The sequence below is a fragment of the Thunnus albacares genome, chromosome 7 (assembly GCF_914725855.1).
Source record: "Thunnus albacares chromosome 7, fThuAlb1.1, whole genome shotgun sequence".
Lineage (NCBI taxonomy): Eukaryota > Metazoa > Chordata > Actinopteri > Scombriformes > Scombridae > Thunnus > Thunnus albacares.
In genome coordinates, this window is record NC_058112.1 from 6,632,388 (window position 1) to 6,658,863 (window position 26,476).

The 26,476-nt window shown below is 39.7% G+C and overlaps 1 protein-coding gene across 1 annotated transcript in view; it reads left to right on the forward strand.

Moving 5' to 3' along the window:
• Positions 1 to 26,476, forward strand: part of arntl1a (aryl hydrocarbon receptor nuclear translocator-like 1a) — a 40,101-nt gene that overhangs the window by 4,476 nt on the left and 9,149 nt on the right. Inside the window, exons 2-14 of the mRNA XM_044355426.1 lie at positions 5,508 to 5,696; positions 8,130 to 8,193; positions 8,861 to 9,008; positions 9,544 to 9,564; positions 9,780 to 9,812; positions 11,997 to 12,026; positions 12,679 to 12,836; positions 14,048 to 14,127; positions 14,232 to 14,324; positions 14,882 to 14,999; positions 16,350 to 16,499; positions 24,409 to 24,655; positions 26,298 to 26,404. Coding sequence (XP_044211361.1) covers positions 8,148 to 8,193; positions 8,861 to 9,008; positions 9,544 to 9,564; positions 9,780 to 9,812; positions 11,997 to 12,026; positions 12,679 to 12,836; positions 14,048 to 14,127; positions 14,232 to 14,324; positions 14,882 to 14,999; positions 16,350 to 16,499; positions 24,409 to 24,655; positions 26,298 to 26,404 — 1,231 coding nt within the window. The 5' untranslated portion in view covers positions 5,508 to 5,696; positions 8,130 to 8,147. The remainder of the gene's footprint in view (positions 1 to 5,507; positions 5,697 to 8,129; positions 8,194 to 8,860; positions 9,009 to 9,543; positions 9,565 to 9,779; positions 9,813 to 11,996; positions 12,027 to 12,678; positions 12,837 to 14,047; positions 14,128 to 14,231; positions 14,325 to 14,881; positions 15,000 to 16,349; positions 16,500 to 24,408; positions 24,656 to 26,297; positions 26,405 to 26,476) is intronic.

Consider the following 26,476-nt stretch of genomic DNA (forward strand, 5'->3'; position numbering starts at 1 on the left):
CTGTAAGTAGAGTTATAAAGTGCACAAAAAGGTTATTGTAAGTCAAAAAGTAACATAGATGATAGATTTACGTTACTGTCTTGACTCCAGGTGGCTCACTAAAGAATGTGCACACTCTTTTTTTTTTTTTGTGTGTTTGTTCATGAGATAGTTGCTAGAAATAAAGTAACGGAGTCTGCAGAACAGTGTGTGGATTTTGCTTTTTTTAGCCTGTCTCTAGCTGCTGGGGAGCTAACGCTAGCTAGCCAGCTGTCTGCAGGTATTAGGATTGTTTCCTGTCAGTGTTTTATAGAGGGCACCCAAGTGCCACTTTAGCTTTGACAACCTGACAAATGCAAGTCTAGTTGTTTGCTACTGGGCAGGTCATGTACAGTGGATTCATCAGAACATTTTTATTAAAAACAGCTGCCTCCTGCTGCTGGAAACCAGGGTGATGAGAGCGCCGAGACTGAATCTAACTAACTAATTTAAGGTTGTAAAACCAAAACAATCAACTGTAAGATACTAAAATACTCTGCAGAGCTGAGGGGAACTGCAGACTCATGTGATAGTATAGTTTTCTGTGGGTTTATCACTATGAGCAACAGCTTTCACATTGCAGTTATTAATACAGCAGCTGCAACGCGGCTGAGCCTGACAAAGGCCACTCAGCAAAACGTGAGCAAAAATTGCATCAGACCAACATCGTATAATGAGTTGAGGAATCATTAGTTTGTACGTTTGAGTCATTTTAAGACATTTGAAAATAAACGTTGTTCAAACAGCAAAGTACATAGAGGCTGGTGTAATACAAAAACTTCATTATTTTGTACTCATCACGCACTTGTGGCTTTCAGTAGCTGTTGCTTCAATATTAAAGCCACACCACAACTTGGCAGCTATTGTAAGCAAGGAAGTTATACAGGGTCAAACTAGCATGACTAAATTTGTGGACTCACTACCAAATTTGGTTAATGACTCTGCTGCACAGCCTTCTAAACTCCCTTTGCAGCCAAATTGAATTAATTTCCAATGTATCCATTAATAATTATACAGCAGTGATGTTTTCATGGTCTGGGGTCATATCTTTGTCTGATGAAGTTGGTTGTGTTTGATGAAATAACCATTTTCAGAGATGCTACATTGAAAATGTTTTCTCACCACTACTTGTGGCTATGTTTTGTTATTATTTCTGCCAAAGTAAAAATTAAGTAACCCTTAACTGATAACAAATACATCTCCCTTGTTCACAAAATGTTAGAATAGTAACACTAAGAGCCTCGGTATCAACAAAACTCCTAACAATTTACATCCTTAGGGTCGAACAGTTTGCGATTTGGGAGATTGGACGGCTGACTTGATGCCAGGATGTTTCCGTGGTTTATGAACAGGCTTGCTGGCTGCTTTCTGACTGTCTGAGTGGGTGTAGAGTGTAGAACAAGGAAATTAAGCTGAATGGCTTGCTGACTCACTGACGAAGAACAAGTAGGTGGTGGATGGAAATTGAGGCTGGCTGGTTTGAGACCATAGAGACTGACTGACCCAGTTTCCACTCCAGCACCAGTTCCTTTCAGTGTTCAATCATGACATAGTGGTTTTCCCCTTCTAGCCCAGAGCTTTGTCCCAGTAAAAGAGCTCACCGAGCCTCTCCTGACCCAGTACTCTGCTGCCTGCTACTTCAACAGTGCTTCTTGAGCTTTTTTTTTTTTTTTTCCACTGCAGATTAAAAATGTAGGTGGCTCAAAGTATCTTTTTCTGATCTCTTACAGGAATCAGTCACGGTGTCAGATTGACTTTTATTGTCTCATCATTTTCTTACTAAAGGTTGTCCAAGCCCACATTATTGAGAATGTGAGATTGTCTGCTTGTGCGTTCAAGTGATTTTTGATAAGGTAGCTTCTCGTTTGTCAAACTAGACATCTGATGCATGTACCCCATAACAATGGCTTAACATTATATTAGGGATGTAACGGTACACAAAATTCACAGTGTGGTAATATGCAACAATGGCTCACCGATCAAAACTATTACTGAAACAGTTTTGCTGCAGTGGAAAAGGAAAACAACCTTAATGGATACCTGCTGACAGCTGTTTAATCCTGATTTATTGTCTGTATATAAAGTAGTTCAAACTAGCTCCACATCCTGCAGCTACAACAGTAACATGCTGTTTACACACTGATGCTTCAGTATTAATCATCTAATGATGTCATATATAATAATATATCAGTCAGAGGGACCAAAGCACTACTTTTACTGCAATACTTTCACTACATTTTTCTCTCTCAGAAGTGGTTCACGTGCTGTCTGACCACATCAGAAATGTTTTAATCCTTGTTTTGAACGGCTTCACTCAAAGCCGACCGTCACAGAGAGGGAAAGGGGGGGACGGGGTGACGTGGTATCGTTTCACTATGGAGATAACAGAACATTTTAATAATAGTGTTGCACTAGGTCAATGTTATGGGTCTCTTGTTTGTCATTCTGAAGGCAGCAACACTACAGGGTAACCAGGGTAACCAGGCTACCTTGGCTAAGCCTGTTAGCATCCATGAGAGCAGGTTTTTTTCCCAGCCTTTCTAAAACCAAAAATGCAAGAGCTAAAGTGTAAGGAACAGATTAAACAGGGTGCTCTCTGCTCTAATGTAAGATGCAATTGTTAGCGTGTCTGGCAAACTAGCTTTCTATCTGCAGTGGTAACAGTGGCTCTGTTACGGTGGTAACAGAGCGTTACTTGCAAAGTCAAGGAGCATATTTAGCTAACTACACTCAATTGTGGGGATACAGCAGAGTTGGAAATTAACCTTATTGTCCTCCTGCTACTGTGGCTGGTAGATTCCAAAATCTACCAATCACTCAATTTTTTTTGCAGCCACTTTCTTGTTTTCTTGTCACCGGCAGTTTGTAACTGCATGTGAAAAATAATAAAACAAGATCTACAATATTCAAGCAATAGGATATTTTATTTCATACTATTTTATTTCATTCTCTCTCATACCCACATAAATAACACACACAGACACACACACACACACACACACCACTAAACTGATGAACTGAGGGGAGTTACATTTAATGAGTTAGGCAGATTAAAACAAAAAACAAAAACATTCCTACCCCCATCCTCATCCCCAGTCTCAGATTAATGTCATTCCCGCTTGGCAGAATCAGATTATGAAGTTTCAGTTGCGCGTTCCTGAGCATTCCTCTTCCCCTCCATAAATTCTGGCCTTCTAGGCTGGATGCCAGCCTGATGCCAGAGCTGGACGGTAGGGATGTGGTGAATATCCTCTATAGAGGGAGTGGAAAATTGGATGGTCAGCAGGTCACACAGGCTTCTTGATGTAAGATAGGACCTCCAGTCACTCTTCACTAACCTCATTTGATTGAAGCTTCTTAGTCTGTTGTAGAGGCTGGTAGGGTGAGAATGAGGTCGACCATGCTGAGGATGTCAGGGACCTGGGGTCTCAAAAACCTGTTGATATCCAGCCAGGTCTTCGTGTGGAGATTCTTTCCCTTCTCGTACAATCTGGTCTTGAGGATGGTCCACTGGTCTGCGATGAGTTAAGTAGAGACCCCTGAGGATGCCAGGATGCGCTGGAAGTGTCTGGTTCATTCCTCCACTTCCAATTCACCAATTCCCTGTGCTCATGTCGGTGAATCGACTTTGCAGACTCTGGCAGAGTTGGTCAAGCAGCTTGAACTTGGCAATTCATAACATGGTTCAGGATGTTCTCGTACTGGTCCATACAGGCTTTCAGCTTGGGGCCAGTTCTGTGGTACATTAGTAAGTTTGTTCAAAATATTCAGCTAAGCAACCATTCACAACTTGTCAGTTCTCACTCACCTGGTTTTGTATTTTGTGAGCACTGTCTGGCTGGCTCTCAGGTGGATATGTACTTAAGTCACTATGACAAATTAGGTTTGAAGAGTCTTAGAGGCTGCTGAGGTGGGTCAGGCAGTCATGCAAGAAGTTGCAGAACATGAAAACTGCTGGATGCCGCCAGGTTTGGAAGTAGTGATGTGCTTTGTCCTCTGCACTGGATGCATCCCTTCAGCACTCATCTGGTGACTGAATCTTTATACCAAATCCGTCAAACAAGAAAATTGTTTAGGTCAATGGCCACTTTGAAAAATAAATTAGTTCAATTCATTATATTACACTGTAAATAATTCATTACAGTCAACTGACTTAACCTTTTAATATTCAATCAATTAATTAGCCTACTGTTCTAGGTGCTGGGTAAGTCCCTGGTAGCCTCTCAGAAAATGATCAATGTCCCTGAGGTGAGAAACCCAGCTGGTGCCTCCAGCCCTAGTTGGTACAAGGGGCTTCTGCTCCATCATCTTGAAGCTGTACTTGAGGTTTGCCCCATTGTGAGCGCTTTTACAATAGAATGTATGCAGCCCCGACAGCATATCTTCAAGCTGTTTTGCCATAGAGCACCTCTTGACGGCATCCTTGAAAGCCAGTTCCAGACGGTGGGCCATACAGTGAACGCCAAGGACATGCATGTTACTTCCTTTCAGCCTGCTCACTACACCTTTACATGCCCCTGTCATCACCGCAGCACCATCGGTCACATACGCCACCGACTTGGCCTGCCACTCCTCTTCTTCGCAGTCCTCCCTCATCATGTTATATGATGGCTCAGTGATTGGCACTGTTGCCTCACAGTAAGAAGGTCCTGGGTTGGAACCACAGCTGTCCCAGGTCCTTTCTGGACTCTCTAGACTAAAAGAGTGACAACTTACTTGCTTTGCCATTCGTAATCTTGAAATGGCCTGCCTTTTTTCGCAATTGCATTGGCATTCCTAAACTATATGCTCATTTTCTCCAACTAGGCCGTCTTCAGGATGGTTAGTGCCTTCATGGCAGCCGCATTACCCAGGACTGATTTTCCCTGTACTGTCTGGATGTGGCATTTGGACAATTTGTGGTCTATTATGGCTTTCAATTTTAGGTTTTTAGTCTGAGTAATGAAAACTATTAGTTCTCTTATTGGCATCTAATTGGCAAGCGTGTTGACGATATACCAAACATAACATTGTCTGGCTTGTCTCCTCGTAAACTAACCAATCACAGGACTCTCCATTGTTGGTTTTTCTCCACTTCTCATTAATAAAACATTTTATGACCTTCACCTCTTTGGCCTGCAGTTAAACAATTAATTTGCCATTTTACAGGCACAACAGTAGCGACGGAACAGGCTACGTAAGCATGTGTTGAAGGATGTGTTTTTGTAATTACTCTCTCTACCTGAAGGGGGAGACAAAAGTTATCCAATCCAATTATCCAATTAGCCCAGATTCTGTTATGACATTTTTCAGGTCAGCAATAATGAACACAAGGAGTTCTCTTGTTTGTTTTAAAGTGTGTTCCATATTTTGCTTTTAATCAGGTTTTCTAATCTGTACATGTGTGGGTTTGTTTATGTTTTCTGATCCACTTTATTGTGTTTCATAATTTCAGATTTTTGAAAGATAAGATTTTGCACCTGACTGACAGTCTTCCTATCTCTTTCTAGTGGTACACAGTTTACACCAGTTTCCTAAGGATCAGACCACACCAGGGCAGACTGACCACATCAAACCGGATGAAACTAGGTCAGGCTGAATCAAACCAAAGTCAGACCAGATCAGAACGACGGAGCAGACCAGACTGATCCAGACGATACCAGGCCCGTCCAGGAGGCCTGTTCCAGTTTCCTATCCAGGTAACTGAAGCAGCTCTGTTCCGTGCAAGCTGTTCCCACTCATATTTCAGAGAGCTACATTTGAACCGAGGAAGGCTGCCCACTGATCTTATGCATCAGTGTGACTCATGTGAGATCTGCCAGAGAGTACAGAAAAATGTAGAGACTTACTTTTCTGGCACACACCCGTTCTGCCTCGCCTACTCCTACTTTAGTGAGTAAGAGTGACATATAATGAGAGCAAGCCTTCACTGAAAACACTAGAATTGGGCAATGTTGTCCATAGTCAGATCATCCTGTCGTCACCCTGTGAGATAGCTGATGCAGCAGCCATTTATCTGTTTAGGAGCGACTGAGACCCCCACAAAATGAGAACAGCTGGTCCACCTTAAAGGTCAGTTAAAGTTCAGTCCACCTTAAGTGATCTCCACATCTGACGGAACTTTGAAATAATCAAAACTTTGATATGGCTTTATCAAAGTAATACAGTTAAAGTTATGTGAATAAACATTTACAGAAGAGTGTGAACATTTTATTAAATAGCTGTTTCTCCTCTATTCAAGCAACGTCTGCTTGGAGCCACAATATCACATTATATTACATCATGTTTCATTTAACATTATTATTTTATCTCTATATCACGATCCAAATCATAGCCGTAACATTAAATAACCTTATGGAGCGCAGAGCAAAGTTTTTGGTGAGCAGGCTTATGGAGAACAGAGATGTGGGTCAGATCCATTCAGAAGTTACACTTTTAACTTTTTTTTTTAACTTTTAAAATCTTTTGCACATTCATAGATGCAGGATATTTCATTGAGGTAGAAGAGGTAATTTTAAGAATTTCTAACAAAGTAATTGAAATGTCTTATGAAAAAAAAAACTAAAGAAATCGTATTGGACACAAATTATTATTCAAAGCAGAATGTTTTTATGTTTACAATGCAGTTTCATGTTGTTTTCATGTCATTCAGTGAGTGGTGGACAAGGCATTCAGATTCCCAACTCGCATAAAAGTAACTAATACAATGTAAAAATAATATATGACTACAAGTAAAAGTCATATTATTTTTTACGCTGTTCTTTTGTCCACCTCAGGCTGCTATTGCTGAATATTCAGTGTGAGCATTTCTCTGCATATGCGACTGTAAAAAAACAATTTGGGTGCACTGGTGTAAGAGACTGAGTTCTGAACCGTAGGATTGGAAAACTACACACCTCTCTTGTTCTTATTGGCAAAGATCAGCACACAAAAAAATCCATTAACTTATTTTTAGCAAGTGCTGACCGTCATTTTCACCAGTTAAAAGAACAAACATTGCCGACATGAGGTCATATCAGCCGTCTCTAATGTTTATGTCGTGAGTAATTTGATGACGGGCCAAAATTAAACTTGGCTGCCGTTGGGTAAAAGTGCTCTCTGCAAGCTTGTGTCTGTATCCAGCCAAAGATCATTTGTGAGAAAAAGACTTTAACACTACTGTGCAGTCACAAGTGTTTTTGTTGTTCTGACAAATCCAACAGAGTGATAAATTCTCTCTGTAGCTGGTTTCAGGAGTTTCAGTCTCCCAGCAAAACTTTAAAACATATCAATAATTTAAGCTCATTGACTTAAAAGTTTTAAACAAATCATCAGTATTTGGATCAAGTAGTTTGTGAAAAATAAGATGTGTCAGCCTGTAATTTCATTGTGTCAGATACATATTTAATCAACATTGCATATCTTCTGCTGCTATGTCTCTTTATTTTAATATGTATGCTGAACATCTTCTGCAAAAAAAAAAAAAAAAGTTATCCCAGAATGAATCAAGTTCTAACGTATCTCATTTTCAGTTTGTAGCTCGAGTGTGCACTGGGCAGCTGTGTCATGTACATGTAGGTAAATACAAGTATCAGATTAGACTGTATTGGCAAATACAAAATAATAATGTTGATTGGGATGTCCTTGGACTGAATTTGATCAATTACTAAATTGTCTTAAATAAATAAATAAAAACCAAACAAACAATTAAACTATGTAGATAAGTCTTTTTTAAGTAAGTTCACTGCCTCTTGAGTGGTTGTCAGTATCACTCAAAGTGCTTACACTACATAAAACTTGAATTTAGTAATTGGAGCACACATGACACATCGCTACCACTTAGACTCATGTCGTTCATGTAACTGATATGGTATGACCTATTTCTGCTTGGGGAAGTAATAACTGACACACTGTATTTCTACACATACATCGCACTGAGACAATAGTCACTTCCTGTTCATTCTGCCTCCGCATTTGACCTAGATGACATGATGTTTTCCGCATGTGTCCAGGCAACTGTAACTGTTTTTTTTTTTTTGTTTGTTTGGTTGGTTTTTTTGTTTTGTTTTGTTTTTTTGCACAGTTTAAATAACTCCGCTCCTGCTGGTTCTTGTTGCTAACGGGATGGTTTTTTTTTTTGTGTGTGTTCTCAGTTGAGGGCTCCAGAGTGGATGGAAGGAGATGATTTTAATACAGAGGCTGTGATGAACATCTGTGGTGAGTGTGACTTCACAATAATCCTACTTTAAACTGCTATCCTCCTATAAACGGAGACACTCCCTGTCACAATGACAAATATTTTTGACCCATCCCAAGGAATATCCATTATCTTTTATTTCCTTCTGTCCATGTGTCTGCTCCCTCAATGATTTGTGAAATGGAAATGTTGAGTTTTGGAATGTTTTTTTTTTTTTTTTTTTAATCTTTGTCCCCAGAAATTGTTGTGCGCTTAGTCGTCCCCACTGAAACTCGCCAAACTGCTGATGTTTCAAAGACCGCTTTTGACCTTTTAACCATTATCGGTATTTCTTGTTACCGATTAATGCAGTCAATAAAGATAATAAAGATGCACATAGGGTAATTAGTTGGTAGTTTATTTACATATTTGAACACACACTATTACAGTCAACAACCCCTTGCTGTTCTATGTTATTTACATTTTATCTGTTGAAGTAATACTGTGTTTATGAGTGATTTTTACTGTACTGAGCATGCATAATCTCAGGTTTTGTGGCCATGGGTTTCCACTCTAAATGCCTTTACCTTCCCACAGTAAGAATGCAATTGTCAGTCATCACAATACCTGTACAGCCTCTTACCAACTCCATTCAGAAAAGGTACTGTTGAAGAGCTGGGCTGAATGACAGATCTGGTTTCTCTCCAGATGACCTGATGGCAGACCAAAGGATGGACATCTCGTCTACAATGACTGACTTCATGTCCCCCGGCTCCACTGACCTCATCTCAAGCTCCATCAGCACGCCTGGCATGGACTACACCCGCAAGAGGAAGGGCAGCACCACCGACTACCAGTAAGGACACCGGGAAGGAGAGGGAGAAGGGGAGATTGAAGAAAGACAAAGAAATGAGGATGAAAGGAAAAAGTGATACAAAGGCAAAAAAAAGTGGCACAAAAGAAAGAAAGTGGCACAATGGAGAGACAGAAAGGGGGGGAAAAGTAGGGGCACTGAAAAGAAGAACAGGAATGAAAAAAGAAGTAGTAGTAAGGCATTAAGAAGAAAAAAGAAGGAAACTTAAAGAAATGGCAAAGAAAGGTAGTTTCACAAGCTACCACAAAGAACAGTTGAACAAGCAGCATATTGGCCTCATGTCTGATGAGGGTATGTCACAGCCAGACAGTGGTGTAACTTTATCATTCAGCCACTGACTCAATCAGTCACGTGCAATTGTGGTTATAGGGTTGGCACCCTAGCTGTTGCAGCTCAACCAAAAATATGTGTATTATTAAACACTGTCCGTCAATTATGCTGTTTACACTTGTGAATAATTAAATTTCTCAATACCTCAATGACACAAACTCATCAATACATTTGTGTTTCTTTGCAGAATTGATGGCTTCTCATTCGAGTAAGTTCAAACATGACTCGATGTTAATAGATGTGTTTAGTTTCATTTATCAAAGTCTGAAATGCCCACAGTTATTTTGCACCATAAAATAATGAATAGAGTGAGAAAGCTACTGAACCCAGTGAACCTGTATTGTGTTAAGCTTTTCTCTGGTTATTTGAATGGTCTCCAATGGTCTTCTTGAAACTAATTATCTCTCGTCTTTTCCTCCTTAGTGACATGGACCCAGATAAAGATAAACTGGGAAGGTAAGGTGCCATCATTACCATGGTGAGAAAAGCCGGTGCTGTTTTTTTCTTGCTATATTTCCATCCTATTCACTGCTGCTGAAATGATCCAGTTTCCCTCTGAAATCAGTTAAACTTGACTCTCAGGCTTTGTCCACCCAAATCACAAAAACATGTATTCCAACATAGTGGTATTTATCTATGAAATCTGCCATTCACCATGGGAATAATTATAGACTGTTACAGTGTTTAGTTATAATCAAGTTATAGATTGACAAATAAAAATATCATAACATGATACATTTGCATATAAATTATGCATTAATAAACTGTAAAGAAAAAATAAATAAAAAGGATAATACATCTTTAAAAATAGCCAGTTTGAGTCTGTTTCCTAATTCATATATTAAATGTTTAATTTATTATTATTTCATTTTAAAATGGAATCACAAAAAATAATTGGGCCTATTTGATTTGCAGTTGGCACACTGCTACTGCTTACACATCTTTAAATGAACACATCATAAAATGGAAATAAGAGTTCTTAAAGCAGGATAGATGGGATGGGATTTCTGATTTGTTAGAAAATGGAATAACTGAGCAAAATTTAAAAACCTTCTTCAAATTTATATTGCAGTTCCATTTTACAAATCAATTATTCATCAATTGAAATAAAATATAAATATAGAAATAGAATGAATAATAGGCAAACGTAGCTATCTTTTAGTTTTACTTTGGTTTATTAATGCATCATTTAAAATGTCAGTTTCTTCAGTGATTGTAATTTAACACTGTGTAAGTCTAAAATTCTTCCAGTAGTACAATCCAGGCTCCATCTGTCTATCCTTACAGTTCATTATTTTTCAAGGTTTTATCATAGGTCTTGAGATTTCTACCTCCACTCCAATATAATAAAGGGCAACTCTAATAGGGTTTTTCCATTGGCACTTTTGGCCGGTCCCTGTCAAACCATCCTGCGCTGATTTGCGTTTCCATTACCAGTTTAAACGCTCCAAGTTGTGCTGAGTCGCGCCTGAGATGGATCATCCTCAGAGTCAGGCCAAAGGGCACCCGACCCGCCTCCAAGCGAGTGTTATGAGACTCAACTCATGTCTGTGGAGACCAGAGAGAGAGACATTTTTAAAAGCTTCTGTGTGTTCAGCTCACAGTACTTTTGTAGCTTCTAACTGAATCTCTGTGGTTTGAAGTTTAGTTTCTCTCCTGTGTTCCAGTTTGTTCCTGTTTCAGATATCTGCTTTATTTTATTGATTCCTGTCCGCTTTCAGCTGTATCAGAGCCGTGTTAAGTTACTGCTGATGAAAACATTTCCCGCTGCTGCTGCTTCATATTAAAAGCTTTCCACTGACAAACTAACAGAAGGCTTTTATTGTAAAGAATTTATCAGAAATGAAATCTGTTTATCCACCGTTTTATAGCCGCGACTTTGACCACTAGTCACAGCCATGATGTATACAGCTGTATGTATACATGATGCTTTCAACTCAAGACAAGTGTGTCATCAGTTAAAAGACAAACCTTCGAGCAGGTATCCCTCTTGTAATGGAGATGCAAATCCCTGCTGTACTGGGCTGACGTACCGTGTCAAACCAAGTCAAGCCAAGCCAGCACATGTGTATGGAAAAGGCCTATAAAACTGTAAAAAATAGAGCAACCACATGAACTATCTGTGATCTAAATGTCAGAAGTCATTCTTTCAATTAGGAAAAATCAAGATGCATTTCAGTCTGCGCTGGATGGAAACATTTTTTGTGCGTTGTGCCAAAGGGTGGGGTGTGAATTCTCCCTATTGTTACACTTTTACATAAGTGTGTGTGTGTGTGTGTGTGTGTGTGACAAAGAATACGAAGGGATTTATTCAGCATTTCGTCATATCTGTATTACATCAGTCATCAGATTGTACAGTCAAATATAACCCCAGAGCATTATCCTGGGTTGCATAAGCTTTGATACTGTTTAAACCAACAAATGAGGTTGGTTACAGAACCTGTGAGGTCAGCTGTGGCCCCATTTCCTCCCTCCCCAACTTCCTCCCTCCCTCCCTTTACTCACCCTTTCCCTTCCTCTTCTTCAAAATACCTTGTGTCCCATAAATTTAAACTGAGCTTTAAACCTCAAATCTTGAAGAATATTTTCCCCTTTTGCCAATTTCCCCCCCATCTAATATTTCTCTGTTTGTCTTTCCAGCGACCAACAGGGACGGATTAAGAATGCCAGGTATAAAAACTCTTTTCCATTCCCTCTCTCTCATTCCCCTTCCCTTCTCATCTCCCTTACATGAATTAAATGTCACTGTCTGATTGGAGACAAAGAGAGCTTTGTGTATGTTGATAATAAGAAACTTTATACATTGAAGTGTATAGATCAAAGCTTTATGTGGAACTAAGGGACTGTAAGAGCTTACCTAATGGCTAATGACAAGCTCTCTTTCTCTTGCGTGGAAAGTGAAAACTCCCTTTTTGTAGCTGCTAGTGTAGTCAAGAAGAAGTGAAGGCAGAACAGACGGGTCGGATAGACCTGAGGATGTATTCTTACACTTCTGAAGAATAGACTCCACTCCAAAAATGGCATTTCATCTCTCATCTTCGAGAGCAGTGTGTTCTTAGCGGCGGGTGAGCTGATTTATATCATGTTAGTTAAGACTGTGAGGTGATGGATAATCCGGAGTGGAAGAATGCAGCCCACTGAAGGATAGTTTGCCTGATCTTGCATTCCTACCGCATTCAGTTTTAGGAATTTTTTTTGTAACAGGTAGATCACAGAAATAATTACTGTACATATTTACTTTGGACTTTGGTGGGGGCAAGAGAAGTTTAATCTGTACGATCAGTCTTGTTAATGTCTAGTGCTTCTCCCCGTATCTCCACAGAGAGGCTCACAGCCAGATTGAGAAGCGTCGCAGGGACAAGATGAACAGCTTCATCGACGAGCTGGCATCACTGGTACCCACCTGTAACGCCATGTCCCGCAAGCTGGACAAGCTGACTGTCCTGCGCATGGCCGTCCAGCACATGAAGACACTCAGAGGTTAGGATGAGCTAGTATAATCGCTTATTGTATAGACGGATAGTTGAGCTGAGGTTGGTACAGCAGAATATTAGTAAGCATAATGTGGAGGACTTCTCTGGTTCCTGGATGGATAGAGATGATAAATTAAAGGATATAGGATGAAATAAGGGAGTGAAAAAGTGCATATAGAATTTACAAATGTTTTGAAGGATTTCCAAATGTAAATAAGGTTTTATGAAGCGAAAAAGATGTTTGTACAAACTAAACTTACATTTGTTCATTTTAATGCAGAAAGTACTAAACTGGTGGTGTGAGTGCAAATCATGTGTGCTTTTGAGAATCTATTTATATGTGAATTTTTCACCATTTTCCGAGGAAAAATAGTGCAAAAAATATGTCACATATGTGCACAAACCGGATCAAATGCACAACAATTTCTACTTGCAAAACCAGTTTTGTACTTGAGAGATCCAACAGAGTGAATTTGTGCTTCAAGAGATACAAATGTGAGTTTAGTTTGTTGTGCACAAACATTTAGATACAAGATTTTTTTGTCATATCACAAAACTTTAATTACATTTGGAAATCTTTTCAAAAGGTGTGTAAATAAAATATGCACCGTTTTTGCTCCATGATAAAAGGCAATCCAAATTACCTGCAAAAATATAAAAAGTGATGGTTTGTATAATAATACTGCCACCATTATTCATATATTTAGACTGTCAGAGCCATAACTGATTTTGAGTAAAAGTAATGTAAAAGTCATCATCAGAGGTTGAAAAGCACAAGCTAGTCAAGGATGTAAAAGATGTATTGTGTTTTATCATAATATGATGAGAAAACACAATACATCTTTAAAAAGGGGTTAAAGTTAGCGAGAGAACAAAATGTGTTATGACCATCTCTGTTAAGATGTTAAAAATTTGAGGGCTAGGGAGGGAGGATGGAAAGTTGCTTATGAAAGCCAGAGATTTCTAGCAGCTGAGCAAATAATTGATAATTCATTTGGTATTGATTAACAGTCATAATGGCTATCTACAAATGTGGAACAGAAAAACACCCAAAAATAAAACAGGATTCTTGCTTCATAGCATACTTGAATTAGATGTCGAATAAAATAGCTGCTTATAACTTTCACTCAAGGAAAGATACAAAAAATGTGAGCTGTGACATGTGCAGGTGCATTTATTACCTACATGTGTGAATAGTGTCTTTACTGTTGTGTGCAGGTGCAGCCAACCCATACACAGAAGCCAACTACAAGCCTTCCTTCCTCTCAGATGATGAACTGAAGCACTTGATACTAAGGGTGAGTACATCTATGCATGATACACAGAGATATCATTTTATACCGTAAAGATATTTTTGAAATCCCAATATTTATTCCAGTGTTTTCTGTGATTAATAATACAGGCTTCTGATGGTTTCCTGTTTGTGGTTGGGTGTGATCGTGGAAAGATCCTCTTTGTTTCTGAATCAGTCTACAAGATTCTCAACTACAGCCAGGTATGCAGACAATGTTTTAGCACCACAGAGAAAAAAAAAAAGGCCAGTGTTGATATGATTTTTTTGCCAATGTATTGTTAAAGTCTTTCAGCCATGAAGGACTTGCAGTTTGTTTAATCAATGAAACTTTCTCTGTCCTTTGTCCATCATTTCCTGCAAATGAGTAGCTCACAGTACTGACCTTGTATTTCCTGAAAAGACGATATGAAGGTTTTTTACAAAAATATCAACTTTCACAAATCAGCAGAATTTTATCACCATGAATAATCTAATCCAAGCTGCAGATCATCACAACGTTTTCTTGAGTTGGAAATTCTGCACATCTCAGCAGTTCACTTGTAGTTTCCCAGAAAAGCCACCACACCAAGTAACGTATGTAGCGTTAATCACAGCACCAACTCAGAGAAGTAAAGGTTGTTTCAACTTATTTTTGCAAGTAGAGGTTTTACTTGTTAGTGCTGTACTTGTTTTTATCGTGTCACGTCTCCTGTCTCCTCCTCTGTTTCCTCTGTTCCTTCTCTCCTTGTTTCTCATTCGTATATCTCTCTTGTCTCCAGAACGACCTGATAGGTCAGAGCCTCTTTGACTACCTTCACCCCAAGGACATTGCCAAGGTCAAAGAGCAGCTGTCCTCTTCCGATACCGCCCCTCGCGAGAGGCTCATTGACGCAAAAAGTAAGGAAGTACTGACTCATATTGTCTTTTTTTTTTTTTTTTTAAAGAATGAGGACATATGTAACGTTGTTCTCTTACCTTCACTCTGAGGTCACATCTTAATCTGTAATATTCTCACAAGCGTTCTGGTAAAACCACTCCAATAGATACCAAGAAAAACTGTAGCTGTCAGCTATCTCAATGCTGGCTTCTGACGTTGCTGATGATATCTATTGTGAATTTCAGCACATGTTTGTATTGTCTGTTGGTTGAACTGAGACATTTTAAAATGTCAAAGCCCTTTGTTGCAGCTTTGTGTAAGTGGTTTGTCTGTAGCGTTTCTTTTCTTTTGAACTTTAAACAGTGTTAGCACTTTGAAATAGCATTTGCATTTTATTACATACACACCACATTTGTGCACATTAGTTTAGTCGAACGTTATCATCTAAATCATAATCAATGCACACGTACAGCAGTATGTTGTATGGAAGATTTTAAATGGCTAAATGAAAATAAATCAAACAAGATGAAAAAAGTCAAATTCAATACACATTGTCATATGTATTTTCTTTCTATGTATGAATTTACTGCATCATAATTCAATGAAAACCCTCCAGGTGGCTCACGCACAGGAAATTGTTTAATGTAAAAGTGTTTTGCATTTATTGGCACGTCTATGTTGCCTTGTGCTGGACATCATTTACATGCAAAACACCTCTTTACTTTAGTTTCTTTGTTGTGCTTTGATTTTAATGTGGCATGGAAAGTCATGTCATAAAAAAACAATTCATTCAATTATTAAAGAGAAAAAGCGAAATAAATGTCCTTTTAACATGTTTTTCATCGAATACAAATATGAAAAGGAAATGCATATAAAAATGTGTATTGTATTTCACTTCATTGCTTTGTTTGATTTTTTTTTTTTTAATGTAGGCATTTTAAATCTTCTATATATGGGAGAGAGAGTGCAGCATTTTTTGTTACAAAACAGTTATATTCCAGGAAACCATGTGTGTTGCAAAAGATGCCAGAATTTGACATTCTTATGAGATGTATGAGCTTTAATTCAGTAATTGGGTTGAATGAATTTTTAAGATATGGAAATATGGCTGAAATACTTAAAACAAGTAAATAAAGCTACAGCAAACAAGAGCATTCCTTACACAGGACCTGTGAATACAAATAATGGAAAATATTGTCTTGATGGCATATAGTGTCTAACATCTGGTTTCTTTGACTTTTTTTGCAGACATTCAAAAGAATGTCTGGAAAGCTTCTTTACTGGACATTAAGAAAAACAATTACATTGAGGATGGAATTACACTTTAAACCTGTTGCTATGTTAACTGTTTGCCTGTTTGTATTTTGCAGCTGGTCTTCCAGTGAAGACAGACATCACCCCTGGTCCATCTAGACTCTGTTCTGGAGCCAGACGGTCGTTTTTCTGTAGGATGAAGTGTAACAGGCCTTCAGTTAAAGTAGAGGATAAAGACTTCCCCTCCACCTGCTCTAAGAAAAAAGGTACAGTACTGCTCTCTCAAAACAAGCTCAAATACTGCACTTCTCTGCTGCTCAAAGCATCTCCCCATTATTTTTCATCTTTGAGTCAAATTCAAATTTAAATAAGCTTTATTGGCATGATAGATCAGAAACCTATATTGCCAAAGCAGTACAGAAAATTATTAACATTAGCAGATGATTAGCCATAAATATAAAATTTGTAAATATCAAAGGCGTTCAACTCATGACCATACAGGACAGAAAAGTTATCCTTAATGTATGGAGGGAATGAGTCCAGTAGACAGAATAACATGGGTAGCTGTTATACTTTTACAGATGTCATCACTGAGAAAGATTTACTACAGAGCTTGTTTCTCTTAGTGTATGACAACAACAGCTAATACTGCACACTGACTTTTCTCCCCGCATAGATGGGGCAGTTTCTGAGGATCTGGGAGATGGATAAACTCAGGAAACATATTATTTATTTTTCAAAGAAAACCACTCTCAAATCTTTATAATTCTCACAGTGTAGTAGGAAGTGAGATTCTATCTCAGCCTATCTTTTATGACAAAGTGAACACAGCCTGGCCTCCCTGGGTAGTCTGTTCTGCCTGTGATGGCATGTTTCTATGCCCAGGCTGTATCCACTCAGTCTGTACATTGTCAACATTTTCCTTAGTTTTCTATCATAGTGGTCATGTACTCTGCTACTATATACTCTCTGTTTAGGGTCAAATAGAATTCTAATTTACTTTGTGATTTGGTGGTTTCGTTCCAATATTTGATATAATTTTGAGATGATTTGGTTGGGTCAGATTGTTTGGTGCCCTGGTGTGTGTGTGTGTGGGCAGAGCTTCAGGACCAGCTGGCAGAGGAGAGTCTTATCTTTGTTTAACTCTTGGCACTGAAGGGCTTTGTACTGGTAAGAGTGGGGGTCGCTAGATTTGAGGTCTTTATAAAATTGGATGGCTCGCTTTTGAATTTTAATTATTAAAGGGTACTGGTCAAGTTCTGCCCTGCATGCATTATTGGCTATGTGTCTGTGAACTCTAAGAATGGTTTTTGCACAATTTTTTCACACTCAGAATTGGATTGAATAATTTTAGAATAGCCAATTGGATTTTTTTGTGCTGTATTTCAGCATGTCATTTAGAATTCCATCTGGCCCGCATGCTTTTTTGCTTTTTAGGGTATTCAGTTTTGTTTTCAGATCGTTCATAGTAATGGGGAAATCTAGTGGGGTTTGGATGTCTTTGATTATCAATTCCATATCTTGTAGTTTTTAAAGTATTTGTTTGGTTTCTAAGTCAGTTCCTGATGGATCTGCCCCAAATAAGACTCAGACTGAGGAAAGCCCAGAAGGAGTTAGATTCTATATTCTCTTCAAGTAGGCATAAATGTTTCTGAGTATGGTTTTTCTTTATGGTTCTAATTGTATTTCTTTTATGTCATAAGTGTTTCACAATACTGAAGGCTATATGATTGTTTCTAAGGTCTTTGTGTTTCAGGTTAGATAATTTTCTAACTTGATTTTTTAGATTTTAACACTCTTTGTCAAACCAGTGGTTCTTTTTTGTTTTTTGCTGTTCTCTTGAAGATATAATTTGTATTTTGGAGAGCCTCACATATGCCTTCAGCACTGGGAGGGTAGGGCTATTCTATAAACTCTTCTAGTAATAATTTAAACTCTTCACTATTGCTTGTCTCTTGGTATTGCTCAGTGCTGTCTGGGGCCCATCTATATGTCCTGGGTATGTTGAACAGCTTGCTAGTTTTTGTGTGTGTGATGTTGTTGTGTTTGAGGAAGAGGGTGATTTGGTTGGGGTCTGATGAAGGGGTTTGGGGCTTGACTGTGAATGCAACGAAAGAGAAGGGGTCCATGTCTGTGATTATATAATCTATAGTGCTGTTGCCAAGAGTTGAACAATAAGTGAACCTTCCCAATAGAGTCCCCTCTTACCCGACTGTTGACAATGTAGAGAATGAGGCTTCTGCAGAGTTTAGCTCCCTCCCATCCCTGTTGATCACAGTGTCAAAGTTGTTTCTAGGAGACAGATGTAGGTGATTAGTTGGAGCTTGCTGGGTGATAAAACTGTCTCCTTGAATAATGGTGACTTCAGAATTGTGTACCAGTGAGGGCATTAAAATCACCACAGATTATTATATTTCCCTGCCCCTGGTAATGACATATCTCTGACTCAGAGCAGGGCAATATGTCTTCAGACAAGTAAGGGGACTCAGGTGGGGGGATGTTAACTTACTATTTATACTACTTACAAAATCAGAAGTTTTACTCTTCAGACCAAAGACGGAGGAGTAAAGACCTTTCATATTCCAACAGCTTATTTTAACTAAACTCATACAGGTGACCTTTAGAAGCAGTAGCATAGGTCATCTCCTGTTGAGGGAGGGGGGGGCTGAAGGCTGTGGGTGGGGGCAACGAGGTGGAGCAGGGTGACAATGGCTGGGCTGTGATGGTGTGTTTCTTGGGTGTCTGGAGGTCCTGTAGCAGCCTGCTGTGGAGGTAGAGTTGGGGCTTTTTCCGAGGGCGACATCCTTGAATATTTTGGCAAACACTCTGACTCCATCTCTGTCGAGGTGCAGCCCGTCATACAAGTGCCAGGTGCTGATGGTGGTGTGGTGTACCAGGTGAATGTTGGGGAGGGGGAGGGTGGAGCAGTTCTGAGTGATCTCCATGTTAATGTGATGTATGACATGAGGTGGGGTGTCTGTGCGGGGGGCAGGAGGGTGGAGATCACCAACTGTGACTCTGGAAACACCCCGCAGGCTTTCTCTGCCACCTTAGTGACTGCCTGGGCTGTGTCTCGGCACAAGGAGAGCAGGTTGTTTGCGCCTGTGTGGATAATGATGATCTGGGGACAGCCAAGGGAGTCTCATTGTAGCAGCTCTAATGCATGTCCAAGTGTTCCTGTGGCGCTTGGACACAACATGTTGGCCAGGGAAGAGGCGTCTGGGCTCCACATACCTCCCATTGGACCCCATCAGTAGCACCAATTGTGGCTCTGGCTTGGCTGGTACAGTGAGTGAAGGTGTAGAGGAGAGGTCAGCCTGGCCAGCTGTGAGCAGGTCTGTGTCTGGGAGAGTGGCTGTGGGAAAGGGTTTGGGGCCATCTCTAGCCAAGGCTGAGGGGTCAGGGGCAGGGACGGGGGTAGAGAGCTGTGTCTGTGAGCGATATGGGCTGAGGGATGGCAGAGAGGAGTGCAGGGGTGCACCTGGGCCCGCAGACTGGTGTTCTCCTTCTGGAGGGCGTAGGTGGTCTGTCTGAGGTCATCATTTCTCTTTTGACAGTCTTCTTTCATCTGCTGGAGCTCTTCTCTCAGTTGCTGGATGTTGTTGAGTTCTGTGAGCCTGGTCAGTATCGGCTCTCCGATGCAGTCAAGGTCCTTCTTCTCTGGTGGTTCTTTCTCCTCCTCTTGTTCTGACTCCTCTGTTTCTGCTGGGTCGGTGGTATCTTCTGGGTCTATTGCTGTGCTAGATCTTTTCCTGTCCACTTCTGTTTTCATCTGGTGAAACATCCTCTAAAACAAGTTGAGACTGGTCTGGTTTCCCTGGAGCAGCAACGTTCCTTTGGTTTTATGTCAAGTTGGGGTCAACATAGGGTTCACAGTGACCAGACTCTCATCCTGACAGATGGTCACTCTGCCACCGGGGCCAATTCCCTCTTTGAAGGTGTGCTGGTAGTTACTACACACAGCGTTTGTCCACAACTCTGTATGTTTGGTGTGGAAGATCAGGTTGTTTTTAATTCTCTTACCGTTGAGGAGGATGTAGTCTGCATACGGACACTCAAGGTTTTCTTGTAGGGTCTTTTCTTTTTGTTTCTTCTTGCCCTACACACTTTTACACTTAGCAGGATATTCCATTTCTTTGCACTCTGCTGTGTGTGTGGTGGTCTCCATGGCGACTGATGCTAACTGTCACCGCTAGCTAGCTCTTTACTTTAGCTCTTAACTGTAGTAATATGTTGAAAGATGTATTCATTTAGATAGGCATGAAAATGTAAAGTCCTTCTTTAGACTTATTCCAGTTGTTGAGAGAGGTCCACTGAGGCAGATCCAAGCTGTCAGTTGGTCAGTTAGCTTTAGCTTGTAGGTTTCCTTCTGACTTTTCTCTTCAAAATCTTGAGGTTTAGAGATGTCATTTTACCAGTATCTTCCATGTACCTTTAGACACCTATTTATCAAATTATTTCTGTATTTTGTTGCAGTTCCTTCATCAAAAGTTGAAGTATTGTGAGGAGCTCATTTTTTGATGCAGCTACTCTCAATGGGAACTCTCTCTCTCTCTCTCTCTTTCCTCTAGTAGACCCAGTTAAGGGCCCTTCCCTTCCTTCAGTCCTTCACCTCACATTCTTAAGACACAGGTTTTTTTCATGCCCTCAGCTGCCCTCTTATGAAAGCAAAAGAAAGCAAAAGTCCTGTTGTCCTGGTATCCCTTATTTTCTATTTTTGAGGCCACATCCTTGTTAAAACCAGGAATCACACCTCAGTGAGCATGAGAGCATCTCCATTACACAACCGTGGAAGTTGGCCTCCTTCGGTGCATGTATTTATCTAACCAAACAGGTCCATTAAAGACATAAAAATGCATGTTGTAGAAACGGGGAGCTGCTCAACATACCCTGCTGTTAATCTGTTAAGATGAATGCTTTTAGATGTTTTGACTCAGTTGCACTTCTTACCACAGAAATTGTGCTAAGACAAGGCTGGGATATTAAAAGGTAGAGGTAAGATTTTAGTAAAACTCAGAACAGTGTTAAGAAAAGTTAATCGATAAGCTGATCAACAGAAAATGAATTGGCGACTATTCTGACTGATAATCATTTAATCATTTGAGAAACAAACATTTAAAGGTTCCAGGTAAGGATGTCAGTGATTAACTGCATAACACTCCACTAACGGCAAGACAATTTCTTGTTCATGACATTAGATCTTCTTTTTGAGTGGATGAAGTACAGGTGTAAAACCGACTCCTACACAGAGTGTTGCATTATGGGTTGTTTGTAGCATTGATGTTGCTAGGCTAGTGAGTATCTTAAAGTCTGTTTATAGAGAATGTGTTGGAGTCAGTCAGCCATAAGTGTTTTGTTAGTCCAGTTTAACCTGCAGTTTCTGAAGGTTCATGTAACGTATTTTTCTGCCACAGATGAAATGAATTGATGACGAGTGAAAACGAGTCCAAAGACGTCTTTACTGCAGAAAGGGAATATGTCAAGCTGCCAAATACCTCTGTCACAGATGATAAGCAGTTCAAAAAGACAAACAGCCAGTCTTATAAATGCTAACTGCCAGAGAAAATAATTTTTGACTGCTTCAAAGACCCTGCTATCAGAGTGTGTGAATATGTGACTGTACTATGATGAAGTATGTAGTTATATTCAAAAAGTAACGTTATTTTTCCAGAAACAGTTGTTAGAAAAGGGGGGTGATCTTATAATCAGGGTCGGCTTATATGCAGGCCAATTCTGTACTAGCACTATGCTGTACCGAGTACGTTATGCCATTGAGATCTACTGTGACTAAACGCATTGAAAACACTTTGAGGAAAAGAAGGATGAGCTAAAAGTCAAGCTAACCAGGGCAGAGAAGCTAGCTCTCACCACCGACTGCTGGACAAGCTCTCACAAACGAAAGCCATATCACAACGCTTCTTAAAAATGAATCAGTTAGTTACTGGTTAATGGGTGTCGGTCTATCGAAAGCAAAATGAATCAAAACTGACATCCCCAGTTCCAGATTTAGTTTGCATCAGTGTTTGATTGAACCAAACCACCAAGGTCTGGTGTGAAAGCACCCTGAGTAAACTTTGCACATAAGGATTTCAGCAGTAATGATTTGGGGTTGGGACAATATGCAGGAAGATTAAAAATTTAAGTTCTAGATGGAACACAAACAGGGTTTTAGTCGCTCTTAATGCGTTTACTCACTGTCCTGGCAAATTGTGACAGACAGGGAGTTCTGAATTAATTAAAGAACAGGAAACAGACATAATGTCAAATGGCTTTCCTGTTCTGCATCATTGTATTGTTTTATAATACTATTATATATATGTTTTATAACTTTTGCTGTCAGTTTATACACTACCGAAGTGTAAGTTGAGCTGCACAACAAGATCTTAGATTATTCAAATCAACATGAATTCATTGTGTTAGACACCGGAACCCGCATTTACCAAAACAAACACTTATCTTGTCACACTTGAAGAAGCCTTTCCTAGAGCACTTCCGCTTTCTGTCCAGCTCATGACGTCATCAGTGCTGCAGTGGCCTGAGAGCAGATGAAACATATGGCTGGCTGCATATTGTCCTGCTGCTTAGTTGCTGATGGGGGGAACTGGAGTGTAAACGGAGCGTCTTTATACTCAGAGGAACATTTGCAGGCCATTCAAGTACAGTCACGCAACCCAGATTGGCTGCATCACCATTCATGTTGAATTTTTTAGTGTTTAGCTGAATATTTTATACCGACAAACTTTATTCACCCTCTGATGTTATGCTTTGTGTTTCACAATAGAGTTCAGTCATGTTGTGTGGTAGCTACACTCCTCATTGGCTGCTGCTCATATTCGCTTAGAATATCGTAGTCTCAATAAGCAAATAAAGTTTAATTTAAAGGTATGTTTCAGTTTCGTAGGGCATTCATGACAGCTATTTTATGGGATATTCAGAAATCCTTAAAGCTGTATACATTTTTCTCTTCTTCTTTTGGCTACTTGGGGGCATCACAACAAGCTGTAAACACAATACTGACATATTACAAAAAGTTGTTTTTGCAAACTTACCTTTAACCTTACACATCCAACAAACAGAGCAACGCTAGAATTCATTCAGTTGTGTTTCTGTTGATCTGACCAATTTTAGGTCCAATATTTACTCTCCTTATAGCTCTGTTTTGGTTTGCACTAACTCCTAAAGGAAAAGCCTTTCTCTTTAGCTGCTAAATGCTCCACTATGTTCACCATCTAGTCACTAGCTTTGTCTGCTGGGCAGGATGCGTACAGTGGGTTTATCAGAGCTTTTTCACTGAAAACCACAGTTCCTGGAAACAGCGCTGATGAGAATGGTGAGACTGAACCAAAACAGCAAAGTTGCTGGGCATAAAACCAAAACAATGAGCTGAAAGAAGCTAAACTGCTCCAGAAAGCTCAGTAGAACTGCAGGGTGAGGATTCTCTGTGGGTTTGTCACTATGACGACTAACTTTCCATTGTTTATATAGAATATTAATTAGTGCAGCTTTAAAATATCTTTTAGTATCAAATGGTGTATATTTAAGGTCTTGAACAGTATTAATGTCTAAAACAATGAGGCAGTTAAATGAGATTGTAGTATTTCTTTACATACAGTGATATGTCAAATCAGTTTTGGAAAATATAGCAAGCACACAAATATAAAGTCAATCACATATATTATGTATTTTGACCAGAGGATCTGAATGGGCCAGTATGTTAGTGTTTTTCATTTCATTTTATATTACTAACACTGTTCACATACATTTCATGAAAATGAATATACAGTCCCAGTTTTCAAAGAATGTTTTTATCACATCTGTCCCCATTTATAGTTATTTATTTATAGTTTTATAACTTCCTTGGTTGGGTTCAGTCAGGATTTTATTGACTGTAAAATTAAATTAATCTCCAGACAGCTTTACAACTCTTAATTGTGGCCTCTTAATCCAGTTTTGCAACAGTATGTGATAAATTAATCAGAGCTGGTTTTGTAATCTAATGTCTACCTATAACCTCTGTCAGATTCAGTTCATTGAACTGTAAGTATCTCCCATCATCCTCACAGCACGGGATGGCGTCCCACTAAGATGGTCCTTGTTTATTTCCATTTATAACCTCTAACAAACTCACACTCTCTCTCTCTCTACCTCTCTCTACCTCTTGCCCTCTCATTACAGCGGATCGTAAGAGCTTCTGCACCATCCACAGTACAGGCTACCTGAAGAGCTGGCCGCCCACCAAGATGGGTCTCGACGAGGACAACGAGCCCGACAACGAGGGCTGCAACCTGAGCTGCCTGGTGGCCATCGGCCGGCTGCACCCGCACATCGTCCCCCAGCCCAGCATGGCAGACATCAGGGTGAAGCCCACAGAGTACGTCTCCCGGCACGCCATTGACGGCAAATTCGTCTTCGTCGACCAGAGGTGAGACACAGAAGCATTCAGCAAGGGTTTATCCTAGATCAGAACGATCTTCTTCTGTACTTCGTTTGATCTTATCCACCTTGATTTATCTGACAGGAATATACATTTCAACATGTGCCGGGCACTAAGCAGATGTTGTAAACCACAAAAACCTTGATTTACCTCTGTTGTCATAGTGAAATCTGTAGTGTGTAAGGTTGTTCAAAAATGTCCAAAATGTTCCAAAGTGATCTTTTGAAAGTGCATGAATAGAGTTGCCACAAATGGATCTGGCTTTATCTGTGAGTACATTGAGTACATTCATTGACATTGAAAACCACCACTGCTTCTTGTCTGTGACACGTTTGAGACACATTTGACTCAAATCTAAAACTCTCAAAAAAAGTCCAGTGAGCATGTCTTGAAATATTAATAAAAAATCACCACTGACACATTCAGGCAAAAGTCACGAACAGAAACTAGTTGATCCATCATCTGTCTCTTCCTCTTGATGGAATGAAAACGTACTGTGAGTGTACAAATTGTGTGAGTGTCCTTATTACAGGTATTTCCTTTCAGGTTTCACTCTTGTTAAAAACATTCTTAAAGGCTTCAGTGCAAAATGCAAATAAGAGAATCTTTTTATAAAATCAAGCAATAGAGCAGCTTTTTTACACGCAGATCTTAACATCAGAGTAAAGAGAAAAATTCAAAGATGTCTAAATGACAATGTCCTCATAAAGAGAAATTATTTTGCATACTTGATTGGAGAAACATTGTCTCAACAGGTCTTTTTGATACAAACCCAAATTTAAATTACACAAACTGATTTCATGAATCTACAATCTAAAATCTACAAATATAGATGTATTTGTCAGCATTAAGTATTCTTTTTTCTTTGGTATGACGGGTCAAAGCACATGATTCATGCATGGAACAGTTTCTCATAACAGCAGGGTTGCTAATTATTGGCTATTTATAAGGCTAGTGGAACTAGATAAACAAGGATGGTGGCTGGACTATTGACCGGACATTCAGATAAAACTGCCTATCAAGCCAGTAGGGCCAGCCAATGTGTAGTGTAGCCTACACAGACATAATATAGACATAATGTAGACATAAAGCCTGGTTAAACTGATGCTGCTGTTTGCTTGGATGGAAAAGTATTGAAAGGGAGGTTAAAGGTGCTAGAGCTGAAACAATGAATAGATTAGTTGACAGAAAATGCATCGGCAACTATTTGAAAAACACAACGATGTAACCTGGTCGCTACACTACTGACCTCACACCCTGTGTGCTGTTATTGGCTGGGGGCTACACACCCACCGCTCAAAGGATGACGCCAAGAAACATCCCAAACACAGCAAAATAATAGAAAAATAAGAAAATACCAGCAGAGAGCAGAGTCTCTGTAGATAAATACACCACCACACACTTCTAGTGGGTCATCAGTGATGATTAAGAGGGATTATTTTTGTATGAGTCAATACATTGTTTTTTAGGAAAGTCCTACATAGTATACCTTTTGAAGTCAACACATCCTAATATTGGACAATCTAGCTCTAGTTTTAATACTGGTCAAAAAAGAAGAAAGAACAGAATGACAGAAGATGTTTTTGCTTCAGATCAGCATAATGAAAACCTCTTTGCTTCCTGCCTCCAGAGCCACAGCCATCCTAGCCTACCTGCCCCAGGAGCTGCTGGGAACCTCCTTCTATGAGTATTTCCACCAGGACGACATCGGCCACCTGGCAGAGTGCCACAGACAAGGTATCTGCTGAGGGACTGAAAAATAACTTAATGGAGTAAAAGATAGCTTAATGGAGAGGCGATTGAATGAAG